At 49.7% G+C, this 27,774-nt stretch overlaps 1 protein-coding gene across 3 annotated transcripts in view; it reads right to left on the reverse strand.

The window, feature by feature from the left end:
* OGT (O-linked N-acetylglucosamine (GlcNAc) transferase) overlaps window positions 1–27,774 on the reverse strand; it is an 810,702-nt gene that overhangs the window by 23,524 nt on the left and 759,404 nt on the right. For all 3 annotated transcript variants that reach the window (XM_069612350.1, XM_069612349.1, XM_069612348.1), the window contains exon 20: window positions 27,105–27,408. In XM_069612350.1, the coding sequence (XP_069468451.1) occupies window positions 27,105–27,408 (304 nt within the window). The remainder of the gene's footprint in view (window positions 1–27,104; window positions 27,409–27,774) is intronic.

Here is a 27,774-nt window from a genome sequence, read left to right on the forward strand (position 1 = left end):
AATTACACACAATCTATATTTTGACCCAAAAGACATATTTGCACAGGTACACATTTGTTTAAAATTACATGCACCCATCACATATCACAGGAGGTATACCCTGTCCAAATCTGCTCTTCCTGAGAGCTTGCATTGAGAAATGGCAACATATTTCACTTTTTGGTCAAGTTACCAATATCAGATTCTTACTCAAATTTACCCAAATGTGTGCAAGGCATGCAGGCATTGATTGATGAAGTATCAGACTTTTCACATGCAGACATTTTAAGTGATACCCTCTTAACTGCTAGTTTGCCCCCAGAAATCACACAAATTGGAATTTGGGCTTGAATTGAAGGTACATTTTTTAAATTAAGGCTCTCAAAGTTATACATTTCTGTCATTTGATTACAAAGAGTTATCAGTGTTTCTGTAAAATATATATTTTGCTTTCAATTCAGTTCTCAGAGTGTTGGAGTGCGCCTCCAAGACTTGGGTGGGTCAGTCACATGTGTCTTCTGGCAGGCAGGCCTTTGTTGACAGGAAACAGTCAAAATCAACATATCCTATTCAATTGCAAGAGCCTATTGTGTGGTCTCCAGGAGGCTCCCAGCCAGTCTGCCTTCTATCAATCAAGAGGTCATGTGAGATTCTAACTCCTGGTGTAAATCTCTAGAGGTGAGAGGGTTTCCCAGGCTTCAGGCCTCTGGGAACAACAGGTGGCTAATTTTTAATTAAAATGCAGCCTTTGAAGTCAGCTGAGTCAAATCCCTTTGTCAGCAACTGCACTCAGTTCTCCTGTCAGAGTTTAGACCGCTAGCGCCGCCTTGAGGATTTTGTTGGTACTGCATGCAATTTTGGGATCTTTCTTGGATTAATGCATTCTAAACAGGAATGGTTCTTACATGGTAGTAAATAATCCTTGCTTAACATCGTTTTGATGGGGCTCCTTACAGTAAGATGGTTATGTGGAACCCCACAAAAGGGTTGAATCTTTAAAGTGGTCCAATGAGCCACGATTTCAGCAACTTTTTGACATCAGTAACAGTGGATTCTGTTAACAAAGATCTTTCTTTACACTGGTGGGTGGAAAGTTAGGTAACCATTTTGGTGTGCGCACAAACTGCGTGGTTCTCCTGGATTCTGGCGCACTTGTGGGCTTTTTGGCCATCTTGGATTTTCTAAGCCCACAGCACCAAATGTTGCAGCATGATAGTCCAAACGTGGGTCAGGACGCCCAACAGTTCTATTAAATCAGTTCGCCTCCCTGTTTTCACTGACACCAGGCTTGACCCCTTGGGGGCCAGCATGATATGATAGGATATTTTATTTATATCGCGCTCATAAACAAGTGTTTCAGAACATATCAAGGGAGGGGAACAAGCTAGAACAAAAAAACAACGATCTTACTAGTCCCAGTGACACTGAGAAGGTGCAAGTGCATGGGAGAAGGGAAGGGGGAAGAGGTGGAAAGTGTGGAACAAAGAAAAACAGATAATACGAATAAATAAATAAAAGGCAACAAAAACAAATAAAATAAAGGCAACTAAACAGTGGAAGTGCTGCAAGTGCTGGGTTTAGGCAGCAAACAGGGTATGTCTGATAAGTACAGGAAAAAAAGGCTGTTTGGAGGGTGGGAGGGTGGGGGGGTTGGGGGAATGTCATGGCGTGGGGGGTGGACAGACTGTGTGGTTACAGCTACAGACCCCAGTGCAGGGATTGCCCGGAGGCAGTGCGGGTGGGTGGGTGGCAGGGTGAGCAGGTACCTGGGCCCGGAAGATAGAAGGTAGGCCAGGTGCACGGTGCCAAGAAGAAAAACAAGCAGGGGAGTGGAGGGGCGAAGGCAGAAGCAAAGAGGAAGGTCTTGAGGTGCTTCCGGAACCGGAGATGGTTCTCCTGAAGTTTCAGAGTGGCAGGGAGGCTATTCCAGAGGGAGGCCCAGCCGTAGACAGAGCTACCCCCAGCTCGTTTCTTTGAAAAACGACAGACCCTGAGGGAGTTAGAAAAGAGGAGCGAAGGGCTCAAAAGGGGAGGTATTTACAGATGGATAGCTGAGCTGTATCCACTGGGAGCTAGTGGAGAGATTTCAGGGCTGGAGAGATCCGATCCCAGGGCTTGAGGCTAAGGTCAAATCTTGCAGTCATGTTCTGGATGAGTTGTAAAGGGCGGAGAGTAGAGGCAGGAAGATTTAGAAAGAAGCTGTCAAAATAGTCCAACCTAGAGAGAACCCGGGCTCGGGTGACAGTGAGCTTCTGGGGGAAGGAGAGGAAAGGCAGGGTACCTCTGAGGAGGTGCAGTAGGAAGTTTGACTTTTTAGAGACATCAAAGATGTGGGCAGAGAAGGAAGTGAACAAGTTACTTACCTGTAACTGTTGTTCTCCAGCATGGGTCTGGCATGGATTCACATGCTCATGAATATTCCCCGTCGTCAGGCTGGGAATCCTCGGTAAAGAAAAAAAATCAGTATCAGTTTTGTTTCTGATCTGTCGTTCTTAGTAGTAACCAATCAATGATCCCTGGGTCATACTGCCCCCAGCCAATGACTGCCCTCTCCCTAAGCCCCTCCCCTGGCAGCCATCCTCAGATTTGGTATCACATAAAGTGGCAGTATGACCAAGTGAAGAGCCGCAGAGGGGAAAGAGGGAGGGTACCCAGACCCATGCTGGAGAACAACAGTTACAGGTAAGTAACTTGTTCCTTCTCCAGCATGGGGTCTGGCATGGATTCACATGCTCATGAATATAAGAATACATAGCAGTATACACATGCACAACCCCGGGAGGTGGCAACAGGCTCAACATTAAGCAATACAACAACTCAACATTAAGCATCTCTTACCTCCTCACCAGGCTCACCTTAAGCGAACAGGTTGCGCAGTACTGCTTGGCCAACCCAGGACTCCTCCCTGGAGTCCCGATCGACGCAGTAGAATCTTGTGAAGGTGTGCGTCGACCTCCACGTAGCAGCCCTGCAGATGTCCAGCAGGGTCACACCAGACAGGAACGCCGTGGTAGCAGCGATCGCTCTGGTCGAATGGGCTCTCGGACGGCCGGGCAGCGGTCTGTTTGCCAACCGGTGACAGTGCGTGATGCAGCCGGAGAGCCATGTGGAAATGGAAGCCTTCGAGAGAGCCTTCCCTTGATTCACAGGTCCAAAATACACAAACAGCTGTGATGTGTTCCGAAAACTCTTTGTGCGGTCCACGTAGAACTTCAGCGCTCTAGCCACATCCAGCGAGTGCAAAGTTCTCTCGGCCGGAGACGAAGGCGACAGGAAGAAAACTGGCAACACCAAAGGCTCGTTGAGGTGGAAGTCCGACGGCACCATGGGCATAAAGGAGGGGTGCGTCCTCAGCGCCACCCTTGTGTCGTGAAAAGTCAAGTATGGAGGCTTGCAGGATATGGCCTGAATCTCCCCCACTCGTCGCGCAGAGGTGATGGCCACGAGAAATGCTGTCTTCCACGACAGGAACTTCAACGGCGCCAAATGCATAGGCTCGAATTGGGCCCCCATGAGCCTGGTCAGCACCACGTTGAGCTCCCACGCCGGGGCAGGGGCCTTCACTGGCGGGAACGATCGGAGTAGTCCCTTCATAAATTCCTTCATCAGGCGATGAGACCACAAGGACGCCCGTCCTGTAGTTCTGGTGTAACGCGAGATGGCCGCCAGATGCATCTTGATGGAGGCGTGAGCCAGTCCAGCTTTGGCCAGCGACAGTAGGTACGGCAATACTTGAGGGGCCGTAATCCGCAGAGGGTTAATCTTCTGTGCACGGCACCAGCCAGAGAACATCTTCCACTTATGTCCATAGCATTTGAGAGTTGAGGACGCCCTGGCTTTTGCAAGAACCTCTCTGCAGTCAGCCGGGATATCGTATCCTCCAAACTCTAGTGCTGCAGGAGCCAAGCCTGCAAGTTCAGCGATTCCGGGTTGTGATGAAGAATGGCGCCTCCTTCTCTGGAGAGAAGATCTGTGTCCGTCGCCAGCTTGATAGGTGGGGACGCCGACAAGTCCAGAAGGTCCGGGAACCAGATCTGTCTCGGCCATGCCGGTGCGACGAGGATCATCCTGCACCTGGACCTTTTGAGCTGGTTGATGAGAAGGAGCAGCAACGGCAACGCGTACAGGAACAGGCCGTCCCAAGGGAACGAGAAAGCATCTTCCATGCTCTTCAGCTGTGCGAACCTGCTGGCGAACCTCTGGCACTTGGAGTTCGTCGAACAGGTCGATCTGGGGTTTGCCCCATCGTTGAAAGAGCCGATCCACCTGGTCCTGGCGTAGCTCCCACTCGTGGCACGAGCGCAGCTCCCTGCTGAGTGAGTCGGCGAAGGTGTTGTTTATTCCTGCCAGGTAGAAGGGGAACTAGAAACATCCCCCGGGCGACGGCCCAGTGCCACAGATCCTGGGCCTCCTTGGATAGGGCTGGGGATCTGGTGCCTCCCTGCTTCCGGATGTAGAACATCGTGGTGGTGTTGTCGGTGAAGATCCTCACCACTTTGTCCTTGAGGGACGGAATGAACGATTTGAGCGCCCAGAACACGGCTCGTAGCTCCAGGATGTTGATGTGGAGAGGCCTCTCCTCCGGGAGCCAGAGGCCTCTTGCGTGGAGATCTCTGGTGTGGGCCCCCCCCCCCATCACTCCAGGGAGGCGTCCGTCGTTACCGTCTCCTGATACGCCAGGGTCTGAAAGTCCATGCCTGCCCTGAGGTGCGCACGGGCACCCCACCATAGAATCGCCCGACGGAACTCCTCGTCGAGCGGGATCCTGTCTTAGAAGCTGCCCGCCGCCTGAATCCAGCGGGCGTCGAGGAACTCTTGCAGCGGACGCATCCGAAGTCTGCAAAGGGGCACAAGGTAGATGCTTGAGGACATCATCCCGAGGAGGGACTTGATGGACCTCATTCTGGCCATATCCGTGGCTAACAGGCGCTGCACCTTGCCCAAAATGGCCTTCGTCCTTTCTTCCGACGGAGATGCCAATCGTTTCACTGTATCGAGCTTTGCTCCCAGAAACAGTGCCACCTGCGACGGGACCAGATGGGATTAGGGGTAGTTGATGGCGAATCCCAGCTCCGTGAGCAGGCGGATGTGTGTTCGACAGCGAGTTTTCTTGAACTCGCATGGATTAGCCGGTCGTCCAGGTAGGGGTAGATGTGGATCCCTTGCAGGCGCAACCGCCACAGGTGCGAGGCATTTGGTGAACACCCTGGGTGCCGACTTTAATCCGAACGGCAGGGCTCTGAATTGGTAGCGACGCCCCTGGACTACGAATCTGAGGAACTTTGTGTCCTTTTAGAATGGGGATGTGGAAGTAAGCATCCTCCAGGTCCAGTGACGATAGGAAGTCACCCTCCTCCAGCTGTCCCAACACGTCCTGGAGGGTGATCATCCTGAGTTCCTGTGCCTTGATGTACTTTTTCAACCAACGCAGGTCCAGGATGGGGCGCCAACCGCCTGTCTTCTTTCTGACGAGGAAGTATCTAGAGTATACTCTGGAGCCCCGGAGCCTCTTGGGGACAAGCTCGATGGCACCTTTCTTGAGCATCGCCCTTACCTCCAACAGCAGTTGAGGGACGTGATTCTCCTTCCTGGCCACGGGAGGAATGCGAGGACACTTCTTTTGAAATTCTAGCGAGTGTCCGCGGGCCAGGGTGTCCAGCACCCAACGGTCGGTGGAGATGGACTCCCACACGCTGACTAACTTCGTCAGCCGGCCTCCCACCGGGGTGCTTCGGTGGGGGCCCAACGCTACGGCCGGTTAAGTCCTGCTTGGAAGAGGCCTTGCCGCATTGGCCTCCTAGCTGGCGGTGGCGAGACCCTCCTTGCTTGCCGCGGCCTCTGTAGGTCTCCTGGAACGAGGATCGGGCCCCCTGGCGGTAAGTAGAAGAGCCACCGCTGGATCCCTTGGAGGCTCCCTGTCTGCCCCCGGAGCTCCGAAAGGGCCGCCGTTGCCGAAGGACTCCTAGGGCTCGGGCTGTTTCCGTGTCTGTCTTGATGGCCTGGAGGGACTCACCCACTGTCTTTCCAAACAGGTTGTTGCTGTCGAACGGCATGTCCAACACTCTGGTCTGGACGTCCTGGTGAAAGTCAGTCGCCTTGAGCCATCCTCATCGTCGGAGGCAAACCCTGTTGCCCAGTTGGTGAAATCCGGTATCGGCAATGTCCGTTGCCAGCGTTATGGCGTGATCCAACGCCACCTCGCCTTCCTGCAGAATCTGTAGGGCATCCGGCCTCTTGTCGTCCGGTAGGAAGTCTAGCAGAGGAGCTATCTTGAACCAAAGCTCCCTGTCTTAACGGGCCACAATCGCTAAGGCATTGGCCGTCTTAATCATCGCCGCCGACGAGATGACTCGTCGTCCCATGGAGTCCAACTGCTTGCCCTCGCTGTCCGGCGGGGAAGTGGAAGTTGAAGCCGCCGCACCCGCTGCTTTCTTCTTGGCCGCTGCCGAGACGACAGAGTCCGGCGTGGGCTGGGCCCTGAGGCACAAGGTGGCGGCATCGGGGACCCGGTACTTCTTCTCGTACCTGTCCCTTTTGGCGGGTGTCGTGGAAGAGTTCTTCAGGATAGCCAGCCCCTCATCCCAGATGTCGAGCAACGACACCACGAGGACCGTCTTTCTCTTGGCCTCTCGTCGTTGGTAAAGAAAACCTTCCTTTTTCTGTTCCTCAGGGCAGAGCTGGAAGAGCTCGGATGCCCTGGCTATCATGGCGTGAAAAGAGCCAATTTCGTCGGGCGGAGAAGCCAGAGGTGGGGGGGGGGGGGGGGGGGGAGGTTTGGGAGGGAGGTTGCTGGGTGGGGTGATGGGATGTCCGTTGCATCATCGCCGCCGTCCGTTGCTGTATCCGTCGCCGTATCCTCCCGAGGATCCGGCGAGGGGGGATGAGGGGTCCACAGGCATCACGGGCACAAAGGGCGGTGCGGGGTGGACTCTCCTCCGCTTGTTCGGAGGGCTACCCGACGGTCCTGGTTCTGGATCCTCGTCGGGGTCCATGGTAACCTCGTCCTTATCTCAGTACATAAGGATTGGATTGCCAACAAAATGGCCGCCGAGCTATCCTGGGGCTCGGGTAATGGCTGCGACGGATGGGATGGCTGCTCCACTGGGCCCTCGTCATCGTCGCTATCTTCGATCACATCAGCAGGAACCTTACCCTGGGATCGAACCTCTCGTTGAGGCCTACGAACCGCTCGTTGAGGCCTTTCACGGTATCCACCGGATCCTCCTCGGAGGCTGAATCCGAGTCCGTAATGGCCACCGGGGGCCCCCCCCTCTTTTTCCACGGGTGTCTTAACGAGGCGCAGGAAACAGGATTCCCTCCGCGGTGGCAGGGAAAATCTGGGCCCCGAGGCCGCCTCCACTGGCGAAGCCTCTGCCGGCTTCGCCAGGGCCGCTGCGACAACCTCGATAGAGGCCTTTGCCGGTTGGATCAAGGCCCTCACCACCTTAGGTGCGTCCTGGGCCTTTGCTTTGGGGGGGGTCATCGCCTCGCTCCCCCTCGGCTCCCTTCCAGATTGACCGGGGCCTCTCCAGAAGCTTACCCGGGTTCTCGGACTTCCTCTTCCCCGAACCAGAGCGCTGGCTCGTAGTTGATCGTGCCGGAGAAGTTGCGCCCTGCCTGGCAGCCGAGGAGCCCGACCTTTCGGCGCTCCTGGTGCTCACGCACTCGCAGTGCTTGGCCTTCTGTTGGGCCCCCATCGCCGGGCCGCCCTCACAGGACTTGGAAAACCGCTTAGACTTTTTCTTCGCCTTCTCACCTGCTGTGCCCTTCTCCAGCCAGGCGGCTAGGCGGGAACAACGATCTTGCTTGGTCCGTTCTGCCAGGTTCTGGCAGAACGCACAGTCCTTCTCCACGTGCGTCTTGTCCTCATGAAGGCAGTAGAGACATCTCGAATGCTCGTCCTCCTTGAAAACATTTTGCAATCCACATCCTGGGCAGCTCCTGAACAGCTTGGATCCGGGCGTCGAGCTTCCCTTGTCCTGGGCCATGTCCGTTGAGGTAGGCCACAGATCTTCTGGAATCCTCCAAGAAGCGTAACTCAACGAAAACTTCACCCTTGAGGGGCGTAGAACAATTCCGAAACGGGTCCCCGTTATCGGAAGTAGAAACGGTGGAGCTTGAGGCTCGAAAAAATGAGAAAATTCTCCTGAAAAAGCGCGAAAACGCAGTAAAAGCTCGAGAGCTAAAGCACGAGAACTCTTAACACTTGAATGTGCGGTAAAAATCTGAGGATGGCTACAACGGGGAGGGGATTAGGGAGAGGGCAGTCATTGGCTGGGGGCAGTATGACCCACAGATCAGTGATTGGTTACTACTAAGAAAGACAGATCAGAAACGAAACTGATACTGATTTTTCCTTTACCGAGGATTATTCATGAGCATGTGAATCCATGCCAGACCCCACGCTGGAGAAGCGTGGAATCAAAGCTGACCCCGAGATTCTTGGCTTCGCAGGTGGGGATAGGTGGAGGGTCAAGGGAGGCCGGCCAGAGAGTGAGGGGAAAAGAGGGTGAAGGTGTGCCGATGAGGATCCGTGTCTTGCTGGCATTCAGGCAGAGATCGTTGGTGGTACACACCAGCCGTGAATGGTAGTGAGGCAATCAGAGATGTGAGAAGGAGAGGAAATGGCTGCAGGAAGCCTGAAGACGAGTGGAGTGTCGTCAGCATAGCACTGGAAATTAGAGCAGAAAATGGCAATGCAGTGGGCGAGAGTTGCCAGGTATTGATTGAAAAGCCAGAGCGAGGTTAAACCCCTGGGGAACACCACAGGTAGAAAGGGCGATAGATGAAAGCAAGGACCCAAGTTGGACCTGGGAGGGTCGATCAGATAGGCAAGAGGACAGTCAGGCCAGAGCCTGATCAGTGATAGCCAGGTCGTCACAGACGGTTGAGCAGGATGGTATGGTTGACCGTGGCAAAGGCAGAAGAGGGATCAAGTAGGATGAGGATAGAGGGAATGTTAGAGTCAAGGTTGAAGAGCAGATCTTCAGATGTGGAGTTGAGCAGTGTCCGTGCTTCTGGCAGCTCTAAAGCCAGACTGATGGTCGTGGAGACAGCCAACAGAATTAGAATGAAGGTTAAGCTGAGAGATGGGCAGCTTTTCCAGGAGTTTTCCTAGAAAAGGAGAAATGGAAATTGGGCGATAGTTAGCGGGACGAGAACGATCAGCTGTGGATTTCTTGAGAAGAGGATGCACAAGAGTGCTTCAGAGGGGAAGGGAAGGCTCCTGAGGAAAAGGAGTGGTTGCAGAAATCGGCAAGGGCCGGGGCGAGGGTATCAATGAGGTCCTTGATTGTTTCAGAGGAACAGGGATGAACCTGCTTTGATGAGGCTTTCATAGACCGGACTTGTCTGGCGACCTTGTCAGGGGAGAAAAGAGGAAAGGACGAGAAAGAGGGAGGGGGTGGCTGAAGGAGGGTCAGCGTTCACAGAAGGAGAGTAGGTGAGGATAGGATGGATAGTATGTCCTGGGTTTTTGAGATGAAGTGAGAGGCAAGGTCATTGAAAAGAGCCTGTGAGGCGACAGGAGAGGCAGAAACTGCAGCAGGGCTGGCCAGCTCCTTGCAGATTTTAAAGAATTTGTCCGAGTTGTTAGATGCTGCAGAGTCACAGGATTGGATGTGGGCTCTCTTTTTGGTGCTGACAGAGTCGGTATTGCCTTTGAAGCAGGCGGCAGGCCAGTTTGTAAGAGGATAAATAAGAAGCCCTCCATTTCCTCTAAGCCGCCCCGCCCTACACATACATTTAAGTGTAGTTAAGGCCAGAGTCATAGCAAGAGTTATATTTGGCTTTGGACTTCAAGCGGATCCTCATGACATGGGCAAGAACAGAGTATGAGAAATAGAAGATTGGAGCAGAGATAGGGCTGTGTCAGGATGCGAGTCAGTCATGAGGTGGAGATGGTGTGGGGGGGGGGTAAAGGTGGCGGCGAAAACCTCCAATGACACACGCTTTATGGGCCGGATGTCAGAGAAGTTAGGTGGCAGTGTAGGGGTAGGCTTGGCCTGGGGGGGGGAAGAGAGGGGAAGAGGAGAGGAGGGAGTTATCGCTCCAGGAGAGGAGTGGTCAGAGGGATGGAGAGGGGGAGGTCGGAGGAGATCAAGACATCAAGTGTGTGCCCTGCAGAGTGAGTCGGGCCAGAGGGGAGGATAGAAAGGGAGAAGGAATCACAGAGTTCACAGAAGAGTAAAGAGGATGAACAAGGAGAGTCTAGATGGATATTGAGGTCACGAAGGAGGAGTTGAGTGGTTGAGGCCAGGGGGCGGGGGGGAGGAGAGGTCCGCCCACTCAGAGAAAATAGGTGATTTAATCAGGAGGCCGGTAGGTAGTAGCGACAGTAAGAATGGCTAGGAGAGGGTGAACCTGCAGACAAGGCATTCAAAAGAGGAGTAAGTCTGAGTGGGAATGATAGAGTCAAGAATCCACTCAGGAAGGATTAGGGTTACATCCCTACCTGACCGAGGGGATCTAGGTGCGGAGTGGATCTTGTAGTCATCAGGGAGGAGAGTGTCAAAGCTCATGACAGAGCTGGCCGTGAACCATGTCTCGGTAAAACCGAGGACATCGAGGTCCAGTTCTTCCAGGAGGTGGCAGATGTGAGAGAAGTGTTTGACAGCAGAGCGAGAGTTGAGAGTGGCAAGATGAAGAAGGTTGCCAGCCTTAAAGGCCTTCCGGGGGGGCGGACAAATCAGAGATACGCCCTGCGGAGGAGAAGGTGCCCGAGGTGGGACAGAAGGAGGTAAGAGGGCAAGGTAGCCAAAGGGGGAGAGGAGGGGACAGCAGGAGATTAAATGAAATTGATGAGGCGTGGGAAGCGCCTGTCAAAAAGGAGAAGATTGGCCCGAGTGCCGTGAACCACGAGGGTGACATTAAGGTAGACTTTAATGATGACTTTAGAGGAGTCGAAGGAAACCATGAGCACTTCCCAACGGGTGCCACCATTAATGGGAGAAGAGACAGGACAGAGCACAGATCATATGAAGAGAGTCCATAGATCTGGCAAAGGAACGACAAAGAGCATGTCAGTGAGGGTCCGTCTAGAGGAAGCGCTGTAATAAGTGTTAGCGATGGGCAGACCTGGGTTGGAGGCCAGGATATCCTTTAACTTCTTCCTACCAGACTTAGTGAGGAGGGAAGGAAAAATCGATGGAGAAGCAGTTTGAAAAGATAGGAGAAACAGAAAGCGCCATGGAGTGGTAGCAAGGAAAGGAGGGAGAAGGGGGCCAGGCAGGTACGAGTGGAACAAAGAGTGGTTAAGTCACTGAGCCAGCAAGTTTATAGAAAAGCGACAGTTACAAGCAAAGGGCAGAGCAAGTTAGGGAAGAATAGCACTATTTGACTCAAACCAAATGCAAAAACAGCAAGATTGGAACTTGCAATTGGCTTCAGGTGCCGGATTATTCATCACAGATGGTTCAGATGCAAGCAAAGGGGCGAGAACAACAACAATGCAATTTAGTGTGTGAACAGGAGAGTAACAGGTAGAAAGGGGGAGTGAAAGCCCAAAGGTGGTAGGCATGAGTCCAGAAAGGAGGGAACCAACCCATGGTTAAGGCATTGTGAAAGTCAAAGCTGTTTGGAGTTCTTCAAAGGGTTTGGTGGCTCCATTGTAGAAGGATCTGGTGCCAGGGTGTCGGAAGGACCCCAGGTAGCGTTATGGAAGTGGACAGGAAGCAGACAGGGGCCTTCGTAGTGGGCCTTACCAGCTGGTGCCAACTCCCACCCAATCACAAGGGTCCAGGATTGCAGGTTAACATAAGAAGCCACCCGGTGGTGAAGGCGGGCCAGCCATCTTGGAAGTAGCCCGAAATCCAGGCATATACTTACTGGCGACTGTCTCCCTGTCAAAAGCAGGCGTTACAGGATGTCAGACCACGGAAGAACCCACATAAAGGTAGAGGTCAAGAAGATGATTGACCTCGGGGTAATAGAGCCATCTACAAGTCCATGGGCTAGTCCAGTTGTGTCAGTGCCAAAAGCAGGATCCAAGGAGTTGAGATTCTATGTGGACTATAGAGCTCTTAATGCTGTCACCACGACTGATGCCCATCCTTTAAATAGGACAGATCTGCTGGTGTATAAACGTGGTTCAGCCGAGTTCCTCAGTACATTTGATCTAACGTCAGGCTACTGGCAAATTACTCTGACAGACCATGCCAAGGAGAAAACTGCATTTTCCATCTGAGAAGGCCTCTACCAGTTTAAGGTTATTTAGTATTAGTATTTATTTATTTATATTGCGCACCTTGCCCAGAGGCTTGCGGGCGCATGTTTAGGAGGAAGTTACAAGTTACAGAAAGGAAGTTACAGGTTGCAGAAGGGGTGATACAGTATACCGTTACAGGTGATATTAACATAGATAGTAACAACAAAGTAGCAGCACCCCGTTACAGGAGAAGGGTGCAATCTGTGAGCAGTTACACGTAGCAAAATAAGAATACATCAGATCCGTTTAAAATACAGCAGAATCGCCAGGCAGGCGAACCTAAACGCGTTAGGCAAATGTGAGAGCCGGAATGACAATGTGCAGACAGCCGTGCAGAAACAAACACTAGCCGCTGAAGGATGCAGGGGTGGAAGGTGAGTTATCTTGTTCTCTTATGCCTTTTGGACTAGAAAATGCACCTGCTAGTTTCCAAAGGATGGTGAATAATGTTCTGAATTGGATGGAGGGCCTCTGCATGGCATACTTGGATGCCATTGCAGTGTTCAGCCCCACTTGGGAAGAGCATCTTTACCACCTTGGATATGTTTTGCAGGCTCTTGAGCAGGCCCATCAGACCATAAAGGCAAGCAAATGTCAAATTGGTCAGAGTAAAGTGTTCTACCTTGGACATGAGGTAGGAGGAGGTGAAATAAGGCCATTGTCTAGCAAAGTACAAGCTGTACAAGACTGGGCCACCCCCACTGCTCACACCCAAGGGAGAGCCTTTCTTGGTCTCACATGTTACTATAGGAACTTCATTGAGAACTATGGGACTCGTAGCTTCTCCCTTGAATGTGCCCTCCTCACCCACATTTCCTAAGAAGGTTAGGTGGAATGAGGAGTGCACCAAGGCATTTGAAAGACTTCAGAAAGCCCTTTGTCAAGCTCCAGTCTTGAGAGCTCCTGACTATAACCAATACTTTATTGTACAAACTGATGCTTCAAATACAGGAATAGGTGCAGTTCTGAGTCAGCTGGATGAGAAAGGCAGGGAACACATTTGCTTCATCAGTAGGAAACCGAAGGACCATGAAACAAGGTGGGCAACAATTGAACATGAATATTTTGTCATTGTGCGGTCTTTGAATTACAAAAATAGATCCATACAAGTATGGTCTAAATCTCTTCAAACACCCTTGAGATGGTTAATGCAGATGAAGGGGGAAGAAGTCTTAGTTACTTACCTGTAACTGTATTTCTCCAGCATTGGTATCTTTCATAGATTCAGATGCTTGAATATTCCCCGTCGTCAGACTGGGAATCCTCGGTGATAAATTAAATAATAATACTAATATATATATATATATATATATACACACACACACACACACACACACACACACATACATACACTGCCACCTAGCAGTGCATGTACATAGCCCATTATAGCCTATGAGCCACTTCATTGTGTAGTCCCTCCACCTCACTTTGGTCCTTTATGGCCCCAGCCAATGAGGTGGCAGGGCTTAAGCTCCGCCCCCGGCAGCCATCTTCAGATTTTGAACCGTAGAGATTACAGTATGATGGATGCCGAGCATAGGAGCAGCCTCTCAGGGGAGGCGGGCGCATGTGAATCTATGAAAGATACCAATGCTGGAGAAATACAGTTACAGGTAAGTAACTAAGACTTCTCCAGCATTGGATCTTTCATAGATTCAGATGCTTGAATAGAATACCAAGCAGTTAAAACATGCCACCATTATAAACAGATATGCATAACTACAGAAAAACATATTTCTGATCAAACCTTTACCATGCAGCAACACAACGGTTACATACTTCGGGAAAGGTGGGAAAGGAAGCTGGTCCTACCATATACAAAGAGATGGCGGAGCACTGCCTGTCCAACTGCAGTTTCTTTGTTGGTATCTTCAGTCAGGCAGTAGTGTTTCGCGAAAGTATGCAGAGTGCTCCACGTGGCAGCTCTGCATATGTCTTTCAAGGCCACCCCTGCGTGAAATGCTGTTGACGCCGCCCTTCCTCTGGTGGAGTGCGCAGACGGCGGTCTAGTTAAAGGGTCGCCTTTCAACTGATGACAGTGGGTGATGCAGGACGATACCCAGCGTGCCAGGCTTTGTTTGGATATAAGTTGGCCCTTGGTACGGCCAGAGAAGGAAATGAATAGCCGGTTTGAGGAGCGGAACTCCTTGGTTCTTTGCAAGTAAAACTTCAACACCCTAGAAACGTCTAGAGAGTGTAATGTCCTTTCCGCTTCCGAAGCGTGATTCTGGAAGAAGGTTGGTAAAACAATGCGCTCAGTGAACGACATCTCCGAAAGTACCTTGGGGAGGAACTTCGGGTGAGGCCTTAAGATGACGCGGTCCTTCTGGAACAAGGTAAAAGGAGGTTCCGAAGACAAAGCTTGCAACTCACTGATCCTTCTGGCCGATGTGATGGCTACCAGGAAGGATGTCTTCCAGGACAAGAATTTCATATCGCATCTATGTATGGGCTCGAAGGGAGGTTGCATGAGGGCTGTTAAGACGGTGTTGAGGCTCCAGTCCGGAACTGGTGTAGGTGTAGGCGGATAAGTACGCATCAGTCCTTTCAGGAAGATCTTGATCGCTGGTAAGGAGAGTAAGGCTTGCGTCTACGCGGTTACTGTGTAGGCCGCTATGGCTGACAGATGGACCTTGATAGAGGACAGTGAGAGCCCTGATTTAGCCAGGTGCAACAAGTAAGGCAGAATTTGGTCAACCGAGGCCGTGAGGGGATCGATCGCAGAGGTCTCGCACCATTTGGAAAACCTGGTCCATTTTCTGGTGTAGGTGAGTTGCGTGGACGGGGCTCTAGCGGCCCTGATGATATCCCAGCATTCTGATGGTAACTTTAGGTGCATCAGTTTACGCTGCTCAGGAACCATGCTTTGAGGGACAGGCTCCTCGGGTCGTGGTGGAGGACCTTGTGGTTCTGTTGTGTCAGTAGATATTGATGTGATTTGAGACGAATCGGGGTTTTGCAGGATAGATGTCTCAGCATCGGGTACCAGACTTGCCGTGCCCAATCGGGTGCATTAAGAATCAAGGAACAATCCTGTTCTTTCACCCTGCGAAGTACCCTCGAAATGAGGGGAATGGGTGGGAAGGCGTAGAGGAGCTTCCCCGACCAATCCACTGAGAACGCATCTCCCAGCGATTGGTGCTCGGGGTATCTTGACGCAAATCTTTTGCATTTTTTGTTGTTCCTGGTGGCAAAAAGGTCGATCTGCGGATGGCCCCATAAGGCAAATATCCGTCGGGTTTCTCTGTCGTCCAACTCCCACTCGTGTGACGCGGTGTATTCTCTGCTTAATCTGTCCGCTAGGACATTGTCCACTCCTGGAAGGTGCTCTGCCCTGATCTGTATCCCGTAGTGCAAGGCCCATGACCATAGCTGTTGGGCTTCTTGCGACAGAATCTGAGACCTCGTGCCTCCCTGCTTGTTTGTATAGTGCATGGAGGTCGTGTTGTCTGTCTGGACTGTAAGAACTTGACCAGCTATAACCGGTAGGAAGGCTTTCAGCGCCAACTTTACGGCCCTGAGCTCCAACACGTTGATGTGGAGTTGGGACTCTTGTGCCGACCAAGATCCCTTGGTTTGGAGGTCCGCAAGATGAGCGCCCCAGCCTGATAAGGAAGCGTCCGTCCGCAGCAGGAGGGTCGATGTCGGTGCTTGAAACGGCATTCCCTGTAGAAGATTCCTCGGAGCGTTCCACCATCGAAGGGCCTTGTGCAACGTCGATGGAATCTGGACAATGTCTTCCCAGCATCCGAAAGCTTGTTTCCATTGGTGGTCCAGAGCTTCCTGAACCGGCCTCATGCGAAGCCTGCAGTTCGGTATGAGGAATATGCATGATGACATCATGCCCAATAGGGATTTGTAAGAGCGCACAGATGTTGTCTCTTTCTGTAGGAAGTTCGAAGTTAAGCGTAGAATTGCTGCTATTCTCTCTGTGGATGGTCTCACTCTGGGAATGCTGGAGTCTAGCTCGGCTCCCAGGAAGAGAGCTACCTTGCTGGGGACGAGGCAGGACTTCGTCTGGTTGATGGAGAAACCTAACTCTTTTAGGAGGTTGACCGTCCTTGACACTGCCGAACGAGCCTTTGCAGCTGAACTTGCCTTTATCAGCCAATCGTCCAGGTATGGAAAAACGTCCGTTCCTGCTCTCCTGAGACTTGCCGCTACCGGTGCCAGGCATTTCGTGAAAACTCTTGGTGCCGATTTTAGGCCGAACGGAAGCACTTGAAACTGAAAGTGGAGCCCTCCCACTGTGAACCTGAGGAACTGCCTGTGTGCTGGATGGATCGGGATGTGGAAATAAGCATCCTCCAAGTCTAAAGTGGCCAAGAAGTCGTGCTTGTTTAACCAAGGTAGCACCCCTTGTAGAGCTACCATCTTGAAAGTTATGCGCTTGATGAACTTGAGAGCCCTCAGGTCCAAGATGGGCCTCCATTGACCGTTTTTCTTTCTGACCAGGAAGAATCGGGTACTGGTTCTGCTGCTGCCTTCTGGAGCAGTTTTTTCACTTCGGACATGACCTGGCTTAGCATATGTACTCCGCGGGGAATTGGAGGCAGGGAAGGAGGTTGGTCCAGAAATTCCAAGGTGTGACCCTTTCGGATCACCTGTAACACCCATTTGTCCGATGTAATTGACCGCCAGCGCTGGAAAAACTGGCTCACCCTCCCCCCCCCACCGGGGCGTGGTGAAGGGGGGGGGGGGAGATTGGTCGTCAGTTCTGCTTGCCTTGCGACTTCCCTTGGGCGGAGCCACGTCTGCCTCTATGGGCGTATCTGTTGGATGACTGATATTTATTGCCTTGGTACGTGCCGCCTTGTGCTTTCTGACCATAGGAGGAGGAACGACTGTATCCCCTGAATTTGGAAGATGAACCTCTAAAGGGACGAAAAGACCGATGGTCCTTACTTTTGTCCTTTAAAGAACTGATGGCTCTGGCTGTGTCAGTGTCTGTCTTGATTGCTTTCAAATGGTCGTCTATCTTTTTCCCAAAGAGATCTTGACCGTCAAATGGCATGTCCAGAATCTGCGCCTAAACTTCAGGTCTAAAGTTAGTAGCCTTCATCCAGGCCTGCCTTCTGAGCACTGTACCGTGCGCCATCTGCCTGAAGCCTGATTCGGCCACATCAACTGCCGCGTCGATCATGTGATCCGATGATGCTTCACCATCCGCGATAATGGATTTTGCCTCCTCCTGGAGCTCCGGTGGTAATTGTTTCGCCAAGTTAGACATGCGGAGCCAAAGCGGTGCCGAATCCGGAGCTTTATATTTCTTTTCTGGCCTGGACACCAACGCCGGAGTCGATAAGGGCGTAGATAGGATCTTGGATCCGGAATCCCAGATGGTATCGAGGAGGGTAATAGTGGTCACTGTCCTCCTTCGTTTGTCCCTGTGCTCATAGAGCACTGATTGCCTTTCCTCCGAAGAAACCTGAATTTTAAACAGTTCTGCGGCTTTACCTATTATGGTGTGGAAAGAAACGAGATCATCCGGTGGTGAGGCCTTGCCCGGCGAGTCTCTCCTCCTGGGCTTCTCGACGACGTAGTCATCCCAATCACTGTGTGCGTCTGGCTCCTGAGTTATTTCTCCTTCTTCTGGTTCCGAAAATTCACCAAAAGGATCCTCCTGCCAGTCTGATACCGAGATGGTGGACGGTACCATGGTGGGATCTACGTCCGGAGATCGCGGTCTGTGCGATGACTGTGGTGACGGGACTCTTGTAGGTGAAGCACTGTGGGTGCTGCTCCTCTGTCTTCGAGCAGGTGATCTCATCCGTTTTTTCGGTCTACTCCTGTAAGGAGAGCAACCCGATGTGCCTGGAATCGGGGATGACTCTCTAGGAATGGGATTAATCGGAACTTGCTTCTCCCTTTGCCGTTTGTAAAATTCTTCTACAATCCTCTGCACGGATAACATGAGCACCGGGTCATGAGGATATTCGGATTCTCCCGTGGACGGGTGCCAAGGAGGGCTGTATTGTTTCGGTAAGGGACCGATGGACTCTTCTACCACTTCTGCATCAGAGAATTCTTCCTGAAGAATTATATACGGAAGTTCTGCCATGTGCCCCAAAGGTGAAAATTGCTGCACCAGAGGTTCAGTTACAGTATTCTTCTCAATGATATTGCTTGTAATGACAGGAGCTTCAAGAGTAAGAGGCAGTAATTCCTCTGTAACTGCCGAAATTTGCGGTGCCTCTGAAGGCGTTATGGATGGTGTTATTCCCGTCGACCAGGGCTTCGCTGTCGACTGAGATTTTCCCGTCGACGAGGGATTCGTCGTCGACGGCTGACATTTTCCCGTCGATGAGGGCTTCGTTGACGAATGTGGAGTGTGCTCCGTGGACGACTGCGTCATGGATGAATGCTTCGTGGACAAGTGGTGTTTCTTGCTCGTCGACGATTGCTTCGTGGTCGACATGTCCGATGACGATGATCTAACTGTCGACGATGTCTTAAGCGTCGTCGTCGATGCTGGTTTCGTCGACGGTATGGCCGATGACGGGCCTTTACCTTTCCCTTCATTCGTGGGCGGTTTACCCGCCGACGACTGCCCCACCCCGTTTTTTGCAAACTCCTCCTTACCTCTGGAGGCAGATTTTGCTGACTTTTTCTGGCTTGAAAAGGTCAACTGGAGGCAGAAATGGTATCAATTCCAGCTTCCTCTTTTTGGATTTGGGAGAGGAACTCCTTTCCACTGAAGAGGCCCTTCTCTTTGAAGTTTGCCTCTCAGATGGAGTGCTGGATTGGACAGGAGCTGTTCTGACAGACTCTTCGTCCGAAGATTGATCCCTGGATTCCAGGTATGAAAGGAGTCTTCTATGCCTGTCATGAAGGGTCTTGGTGGAAAAAGTTTTACAAATCTCGCATTTTTTAATGTCATGTGGGTACAGACAATAAATGCAATGCTCGTGGGGGTCCTTGTAGTAAACCAATTTCTTCTTGCACCTCGTGCAGTCCCTGAACAGGGAAGGCTTCCTGACAGCCTGAGGTGCCTCCATTTCTGAAGAGAAGTTCAGTCGACGATTTTGAGAGGAAATCAACAAGTTTTGCCACCAAGGTTAATTGGAAAGAAAGCCCCTAGGAAGGGGAACAAGATGGAATATATTTTACAAATATATTCCACACAAAAGTAGAAAGAATTTGGAAAAGCTCAGAGAGCTTGAGGATTCCCTGTGTCTGATAGACTGCGGTGAAAAATCTGAAGATGGCTGCCGGGGGCGGAGCTTAAGCCCTGCCACCTCATTGGCTGGGGCCATAAAGGACCAAAGTGAGGTGGAGGGACTACACAATGAAGTGGCTCATAGGCTATAATGGGCTATGTACATGCACTGCTAGGTGGCAGTATATATATATATATATATTTAAAAAAAAAATAAAAAATAAATTATTATTATTTAATTTATCACCGAGGATTCCCAGTCTGACGACGGGGAATAGTCAAGCATCTGAATCTATGAAAGATCCAATGCTGGAGAATCCCAAATTATTAAGATGGTCAATCAGCCTTCAGGGGTTTGATAGAACACAGGTCAGGGTGTAATCACCAAAATGCTGATGGTCTCTCCAGAAAGTATGACCGACCGGAGTAAGGAGAGTCATCCAGGAGTGGATTAAATCCTCTCGCCCCTTAAGTCTGGGGGGGGGGGACCAGTGTTAAGGCGAATTCTCAGAAATGTGCTAATTCCCTTCTACCTAAGAGACCACCCCCCAGCTCTTTTGCTGGACTTTAGGACTTAACCTGGATCGAGGGAGACCTTTTTCCCCACTCATGTATTTTTTTCTTTAATTTGAACACTGTTTCTTGTGGTTTTGGAGTCTGAAACTCCATAGGTATCATATTACATTGTCACACAGCACCTTTAGTGCAGTGACACAGGGAAGTCTCTCAGATTTCTCAAAGGTTTAAGTACCTTCTCTTTGTTAAACTACTGTTTCCAAGAGCAGTGAAGTGAAAATCTTTACTTAAATGTTTAACTTTCTAGACCCAGCACACACTATCTTACAGTAGAGTGCTGGACTTAGTATCCCTTTTGTCTAGTTTCTCATGTAACATTTTCATGTTACCCTTTCTACAATTAATGGCTGGTTGCAGTGGTTTACTCCCACACTTGTGTAATTTTACTACGGGCTGTAATTGCAGCTGCAGTAAAGAACCCATAGAAGCCCATTTTGTCAAAATGGCCCCAGTCTTTTTTTTTCGCCATTTCTTGTTGGAAAGGTGCTTCTTGAGATTTACTGTGCCTGCCAAACCATGTTTGATCCCTTTGTTCGTTTGGTCTTTGGCAGGATTCACTGGTGAAGCCCGTCTCTGGCTCCAGTGTGCCTGGCAGGGCAGGATAGCGAGGGAGGTGCCTGAAACTCTGTGCTTCAGCTCCTTGGTTACATGAATGCACCCAAAGGCGATTGGCTGGCTGTCCTAGGACAGCTAGGCTCCAAATGAATAGGAGAAACCTGCATAAAAGGTGTGGCTTTTTGCTTGGAACGCATTTGACCACTGGACGAAGGAATCCAAAGAACAACTTGGAAGAGACGCTTGCTGCAACTCCTGGACTGTTGGTTTGGCCGGTGAAGCCCTGCTGAAGCTCCGAACTCGACTAGAGAAGCCCTGCAATGGACGACTTCTCCCCTTGGGTTGGTGGGACCAAATCAACCCCAAAGTGAACTCATCTTGACATCCACTGGGAGCTGGCTGTACTTCCATTGCTGCTGCCGAAACAGATTGCCAGGGAGAGAAACACCTGAATCGAGTGTCACGTTTTTAAGTCGGACCCGAGCTACAGTAAGATCCTCTTGACTCCCATGAAACAGGACTGACCAAGCGTGAGCCACAACACAGTGCTGGACCCCAGATGCGAGGAAAGTTGATAAAAGTATCCGAGAACCGCGGCGGTGCTATTTTCGAGAGTGCCGCTGATCTGAAGTTTACCCATTGCTGTTGACGACCTTCAATAAGTAGTGCAGGAGTCCCCAGACGTCCTCCCTTTTGTCCCCACGACTGAGGCCTAGGAACAACAGGATCTGCAGACCTAAAGAGGAACAGAAGCCAGCTGGAACCACTTTCTTCAAACCAAAGTTACTGTAAAGGTAAGGGGAACTTACCTCTTGTTGTATAGGCTCGCTAGTTCTCAGTTAAGACTTGTCTTGGCAGAGTTGCTTGCAGTTTTGCCCCTCACAAGCCTCCCAGCTTGTGGCCCTACAGTGATTTCATTTTATACAAAGACTTCTAAAACATTGTGCAACACTTTTTACTTACCTCCAAGAAGCGCTTCAGCTCACCTAGACTTTTATTCAACGAACATTGGCTGTCCTGGCTCCCTGAAAGACTCTTCTTACCCCTGACTTTGCGCTTTAACTATCCCCCAGGAAAGGGTTAATTTACTTTGAATTGGAGGGTTCAAAAAGTACTTACCTGCTTAAGAATATTTGTTCACCGTCTTATTCCCCCATCTTTTCCTTTTGACACTAATCTCAGTATTGCTCTAAATGTGCCAGTGATATATCAATGTCCACAGTGTCCTAGTTATTGGAGTCACCTCGGGTGTAGGAAGTATCTGTGTGCCATCCCAAATGGCTATCTACTGAGTTTTTGAAACCAAGAGTGGGCATTTTCAAAGTATATTATTGTGTTACATATTCTGCACCCTTCTAAGGAAGGCTTATTCAACTGGCTGTTAAATTAATAAATACTCGTTTAATCAAGAAACCTTGAGTTTAAGTGTTTATTTGGATACTTGTCACTGTGAATCTTGGTGTAATAACCCTACAGCTCACATTAACCCCTCTTGAGATAAGCCTGGCTGCTCAGTCGCTCTACCAACTTGTGTAGTACTTGCGTATACCAAGGTTAGGTTAACTATTGCCAAGAGGACAAGGCTGGTGCAGTCACCCGCAGGGTACTGCATACAATCTTGCCTAACAACGGCCTCAGGCCTACCTCTGGTAAAAGAGCCCAAAGAGCCCCTTCCAGTCAGTATTCCCAGGAAGGAATCGTTGTGCTGCTTTGGTGAAAAGATTACTAAACCTTGTTGTGCCGTGATGCCTTCGCGAAAAAGTCTTTCAGATATCCTGGCAGCAAGGTGTTAAAAATCTCCCTCTAGCGGGATAGGTGGTTCAGATGGTTCTTCCGAGAATGCGGAGCAAGGGCGCCACACGCTGCGTACGCGTCCCAATGCTGGTCGAGTCCGGGCCACTCCAAATAAAAAAAGTACTTAGGCGTCTGACGCCGGGAAGGAACGGTCGCATGAGGCACACCCGGAGAAGCCTCCCGCATTCGACATGCGCAAGGGAAGGCAAAGAACCGAAGGGAGGTGAAGATTAGAAATAAATAAGACCCAGGGACACGCAAGAAGCCCAATTAATACAAAGCATGTGCAAGCTGCCAAGTCTGATCCCATCTGAGCGGAGAAAGTCGATTGAAGTGAGGCGCCGGAGGGAGGGGCCTGGTGGGCGTGCCTATGCCCAGGGCCACAACCCCACGTGCCATACTAGATTCACTTGGGAAGCTCACTTTTTTAGCTGCCAATAAGTTCCTGTACCGTCCCCGGGCCGCCAATTGGGATGGAGGAATGGGAACAGGACATAGGAGTACGAGCGTCTCCCACTTGGAACCTTAGGAACTTTCTGGGCGCTGGCAACATTGAAATATGAAGGTATACATCTTTCCTGCCCAATGTTGCCATGAGAAGAGGGATAACCTCTTGCAGGGTAGTCATCCTGAATTTTTGTGGCTTCACATACTTGTTTGCAGGGGTATCACGTTCTTTTTCCGACAGTTACTTTACCATGAAGTAATGACTTCGAATAATCAGAATATTTTAGGGAATTGTGGGGTAATGTGTAAAAAGGGGGTGGGGAGGGGTTTGGAGTGGGGGCAGTAATGGCGCTTGTGGGGGGGAGAACCCCTAGCCAAAAAAGATAACTGATGAAAACATTTGAAGTAATTGCTCTGTGATACAGTACCACAAAGTAATTACTGTTTGTTTGTAAAAGAAAATGGAACCGTTTGCAGGAAGCAGATCTAATACAGGGCGCATGGTTGATTCTTTTTTGGGTACAAGGAAGTACATTGATTAAATACACTTGCTTACCCCTAGAAGGAGACAGGGTATATGGCTCCTTTCTCAAGCAATGTCTCCACTTCCACTGGCAGGATGAGCTGATGTTGTCAACAGGGTTTTAGTAGAACCCCAGTTGTCTGTGGTCATCTCCCATGCGTGGGTGAATGATGAAATTCAAACTGAAGAGAATCCACATGGAAGAGAACCTTGATGGAAAAGTCACATTCTGGCAGGGGAGTCTCTAGAGGTTACACTCCTGCCTCTACCGTTTGCTCATCTAAAACCTCGATGTTGTTAGGTTTGGAAGGTAGATTGTGTACCCTGAGGTGTTACCAGGAAGAGGACCCAGATGAGAACCCTGAATGTTGGGGTCTGGAGCGAAAGGAACGGCGGGTTTTGAAAACTCAGTGCTGGACAAATTACTTGTTAGAAATTTGGCTTAGGGTCTTGAGCACGTTGTGGTCATTCTTCGCTGTCTCTAAAGCTTCCACAGCTTTGCCAAACAGGGACGATTGCTCAACAGGCTTGTTTATTAAAGTGACCTGAGTTTCTGGTTTGAACCCAGAATTATGCAGCCAAGAGGGCATTTCTAATAGGATTCCTTGTGCAAGGACTCTGCCTGTTTCATGGGAGTTCAAGGTGTTGTTTAGAATATTACGGGTGATCCGTCTACCCTCCTGGTGTTGAATAGTTGGGACTTGGTTGGCTTGTGGACTTCCGTCAAGTTACACTGGAGCAACCCCCACTGAACATCACTGTAGCTTGCTAACAGCATACTATTGTTGGCAATACGTCCCGAATAGGCTGCTGATGCAGTGGCCCTCTTGCCTAAAGCTTCTTTCATTCTTTGTCAGGAGATGCTTCGGTACTGGACAGTCACTCCAGCACGCTTCCTAGTGGTAGTGACCACTATTGCGTCAGGTGTTAACATGACCCCAAATACAGAGGGGGTTAGTTTGTGCCGGCTTCAATGTTTTCTGCCCTTGTGAGGGATTGTGTTAGAAGAGAATGCGCAATTCTCTTTAATGGAGTTCAAGTGGGGGACAGATTGGCTAACAGCCTTTTTTCACCTTTACGATGTCCTTGACAAAGTCAGGGTCAGAAATACGCTCCTGTGTCTGGATCTGAAAATGCTCTGCTGCTCTTTTAAGCAGATTATTAAAAAGCAGTTAGTTGTCAATGGGCAACGAGTCCCTGGGCTGATGTAGAGGGTCATCACCACCAAAAACACAACCTAACATCCAGGGTATCATGGGTTGGAGTTGCTGGCCAAGTACCTTGATCAGTGTCCCCTTGCCAAAGATCCCCTTGGTATAGCACGAAATAGAGATCTTGAAAGATGTTAGAAGTGTCCTCATAGATGACATGAGGTGGGGAGCGAGAGTGTCTGGGAGCGGGGGTTGGCTCACCCTCCTCATGTAACAGGGTCTTTCGCTTAATGGGATACTTTTCCATACATTTTACAAATTCAGACACCTTATCCATAGTCTTCACATTTTGTTTTGTTCCCGTTCTTGGAACTTCAGGAAGGGCAACTACAATTTCCTCTGGGTCAACAGACCTTTTATCTTCTAGTGACTTATACAAAGTCTCTGTAGACGTACTGTAAGTTGAAGCAATTCCAGAAGTGTTAACAGGGGGGGCCTAAACGGATGTGTAGGTGCTTGTGGTGGTCTTTATGTTTAGAAACATGTTTCGTCTGAATCGGCGGTCAGTGAGTTTTTATCCAGCAACCAATCTTTCAGTAGATTTAGAGCCATGCAGCAAACATCAAACGGCAGGGTTCGATCACTTCCGACGAAAGTTTTGACAAAAGCTCAGTTGCCGTTAAAGCCCCTTTCGACGATCCAGTAAAAGGTTGGCTTGGAGTTGTATGTTTTTGAAAGTGCACAGGTGTGCCCTTATCGCCAGTGGACTTCCCCATAGCAGAGCTTTCGGCCTGCCTATTGGGGCTAGGGACAAACACGTAGACGTCTGCTGACTCCTCCAATAACGGTTCGGTTTCAGAAACTAAGCCGTAGCTGCGGAGCTCGTCTGCGTCTGATCCTATAGTGCCAGTGGGGGAAAGGGATTCGGCATGCATGGTGTAGGCCGCCCAGCGCTTGGTGCGCCTGTCTAAGTGTTTAAAACGCTTCTCTGCGCGAAAGACACTTGTTACACTATCTTTGAAGGGACATTTTTATTGCAGGAAGGACATAGTATTGAATTAATTTAGCGGCCAGCTCAATCCAGACCGACTCCTTCACTATTGATGGTAATACCATCACGGTATCCAAAGACATAAAAACCCTTAATATATAACTTGATTCCATCCTATCATTAGCCAGACAAACCAATGCTATAACTTCCTCAGTGGCCTATACATGTAAACTCATCACCGCTTGTCAACTTTTTCGAACTACCATCAATTGCACGACCTTAGCCAGTACCTTGGCCTTGTCAAAACTAGACTACTGTAATGCGCTTTATTTGGGGACCTGCCAACAGAATACTAACAAATTACAAATAGTCCAAAAGGGGGCAGCGTTTAATATCCCCAGAGCTCATCATATTTCAGATTCCAGATGCAGCGCATAACAACTAGCCCTCCACATTAGACTCTACCCACATGCCTAATGTATCCATCCGTAATTATGTAAATAAGCTAATTAATAACACATCCTTGGCTCTTTGCTTAGCATGTGCTATTTGTAAGTAATGCATCTCTTTTCCCGTATCTGTGTACGATGGCTATATATATTTTTTCTCATTCCTGCATATCATATTGTTGTTTATCTGTAACTGTAACCATGACATTGTATATATCATGTATATTTGAAACCAACTGTAACCTCAAGAAATGTGCCCAGATGCCCTTGTGCGCTATAAAAATAAAATACAAATACAAATAGCTAGACAGACATCAGTAGAAAATTAAGTAGAAAAAGACATTCTATAAAGAAATGTAAAAGTAGAGACCCTTCCCAGCTCTCCCTACTTGAAGATCGAAGCATGGGGAACGTCACCGCTGGCCGGCGAGAATGAGAAGTTAGTCAAAGTTTCAGATGGTAGTAGCCGGATGAATCGCCAAGGCGACTGCCGAAATATAAACTATAATTATTATTTGTTGAACTGCAATCTCTAGCTAGGCTACGAGCTCCGCATGTGTGTGACCACGATGGTGAGAAAAACAAATCGGAGGGTCCTTGATGCGTGAAGGATCATGGGTACAATACACGCCACACAGTGATAGTATTACAAGCACGCCCTGTTGACGCCCCTTTTCAAAACTCAAAAACAAGACTGCAATACTCTGCACATACCACTAGATGTCGGCCTATGCACAGCATGAGATTCTGATTAGATCCACAAGCCTCAGAAACGTGTTTTATGTTTTGTGATATTACTACTTGCTGGTTTTATTTTTAAGTGTGCTCTAAGGGCCTACATAAATAACTTTTTAACGGACTGTCTAAGCTGAAGGACTGTCATTCTGCGAGGACTCATTGAGGGCTCCTGACGATACTCACTCTTCCCGAGAGTCAACATTGACTGCTCTCCACACTACCTTAATTGGGCTTGGCTAAACTCAGTCTCCCTGTTTACCATAACTAGGGCGGCCTCCTAAAATCTGATTTTAGCAATCCATCTTAACACTGGTCAACAGCATTATATGCTGGTAACCTTGATTCTTCAACCACACCACTTCATAGTCCCATTAACAAGCAAAATATTTAGCAAAGGCATAGCTGGAAAGCAAGCAATAACTTTCGCTTTCAAGACAAACATGCTGTCAAAGCTTAAAACATCTCATAGGGAGACAGTCTTAGGAAAACAAGTTAAAACAGAGACACAGAAATAAAAGTTAAAAAAAGGTAAATTACCTGATGAGCATCCCCGGTTGAGCAGAACTAAGCTTTCCGTTGGCTCCTTCCCTGGCATAGTGACCATGGGCGTTCCTGCCCAGAGCACATCCATGCCAGTGGTGTGACCATTACAGAGGGGAGTGTCCAAACAAACATCGGCCAATTGGCCTCTTCTCACGTGCTCCTCTTTTGGGGCAACAGGTGAAAAGATGATCCTGCTTTGTGGAAGGCCCATGTTCTGGGCATACTGCTGTATATTAGGCTCTCCCACAGCTGGAAACCTCAGCAACCAAAGCACGCTATTCGGAACACGCTTCAGTATCTGTAAGAGAAAAGCAGGATGAAAGTATTAACAGAACCCTACACATTCATTTAGTTTGCATTTGTAAGACATCCAGTAGGCTCAAGATAAAGAAATGCAACTTCAAAGGCGTAAACAGAAAGGTTGTCTTAAAATGAACATGCTTCATGACGTATATAAAAAAAAAAAAACTATTTGAGGTAAATTATGCCCCAGGAGCCACCCATTCAGCAGAGCCCGCCCCAGGAGCCACCCATTCAGCAGAGCCCGCCCCAGGAGCCACCCATTCAGCAGAGCCCGCCCCAGGAGCCACCCATTCAGAGCCTGCCTCAGGAGTGGTAAATATTTTTCTTCACAGCACCTTTACCTCAATTTTTATGGACCCCC

This window comes from Ambystoma mexicanum, chromosome 5p (assembly GCF_040938575.1).
Source record: "Ambystoma mexicanum isolate Mex_15411 chromosome 5p, UKY_AmexF1_1, whole genome shotgun sequence".
In the NCBI taxonomy this organism is placed as follows: Eukaryota; Metazoa; Chordata; class Amphibia; order Caudata; family Ambystomatidae; genus Ambystoma; species Ambystoma mexicanum.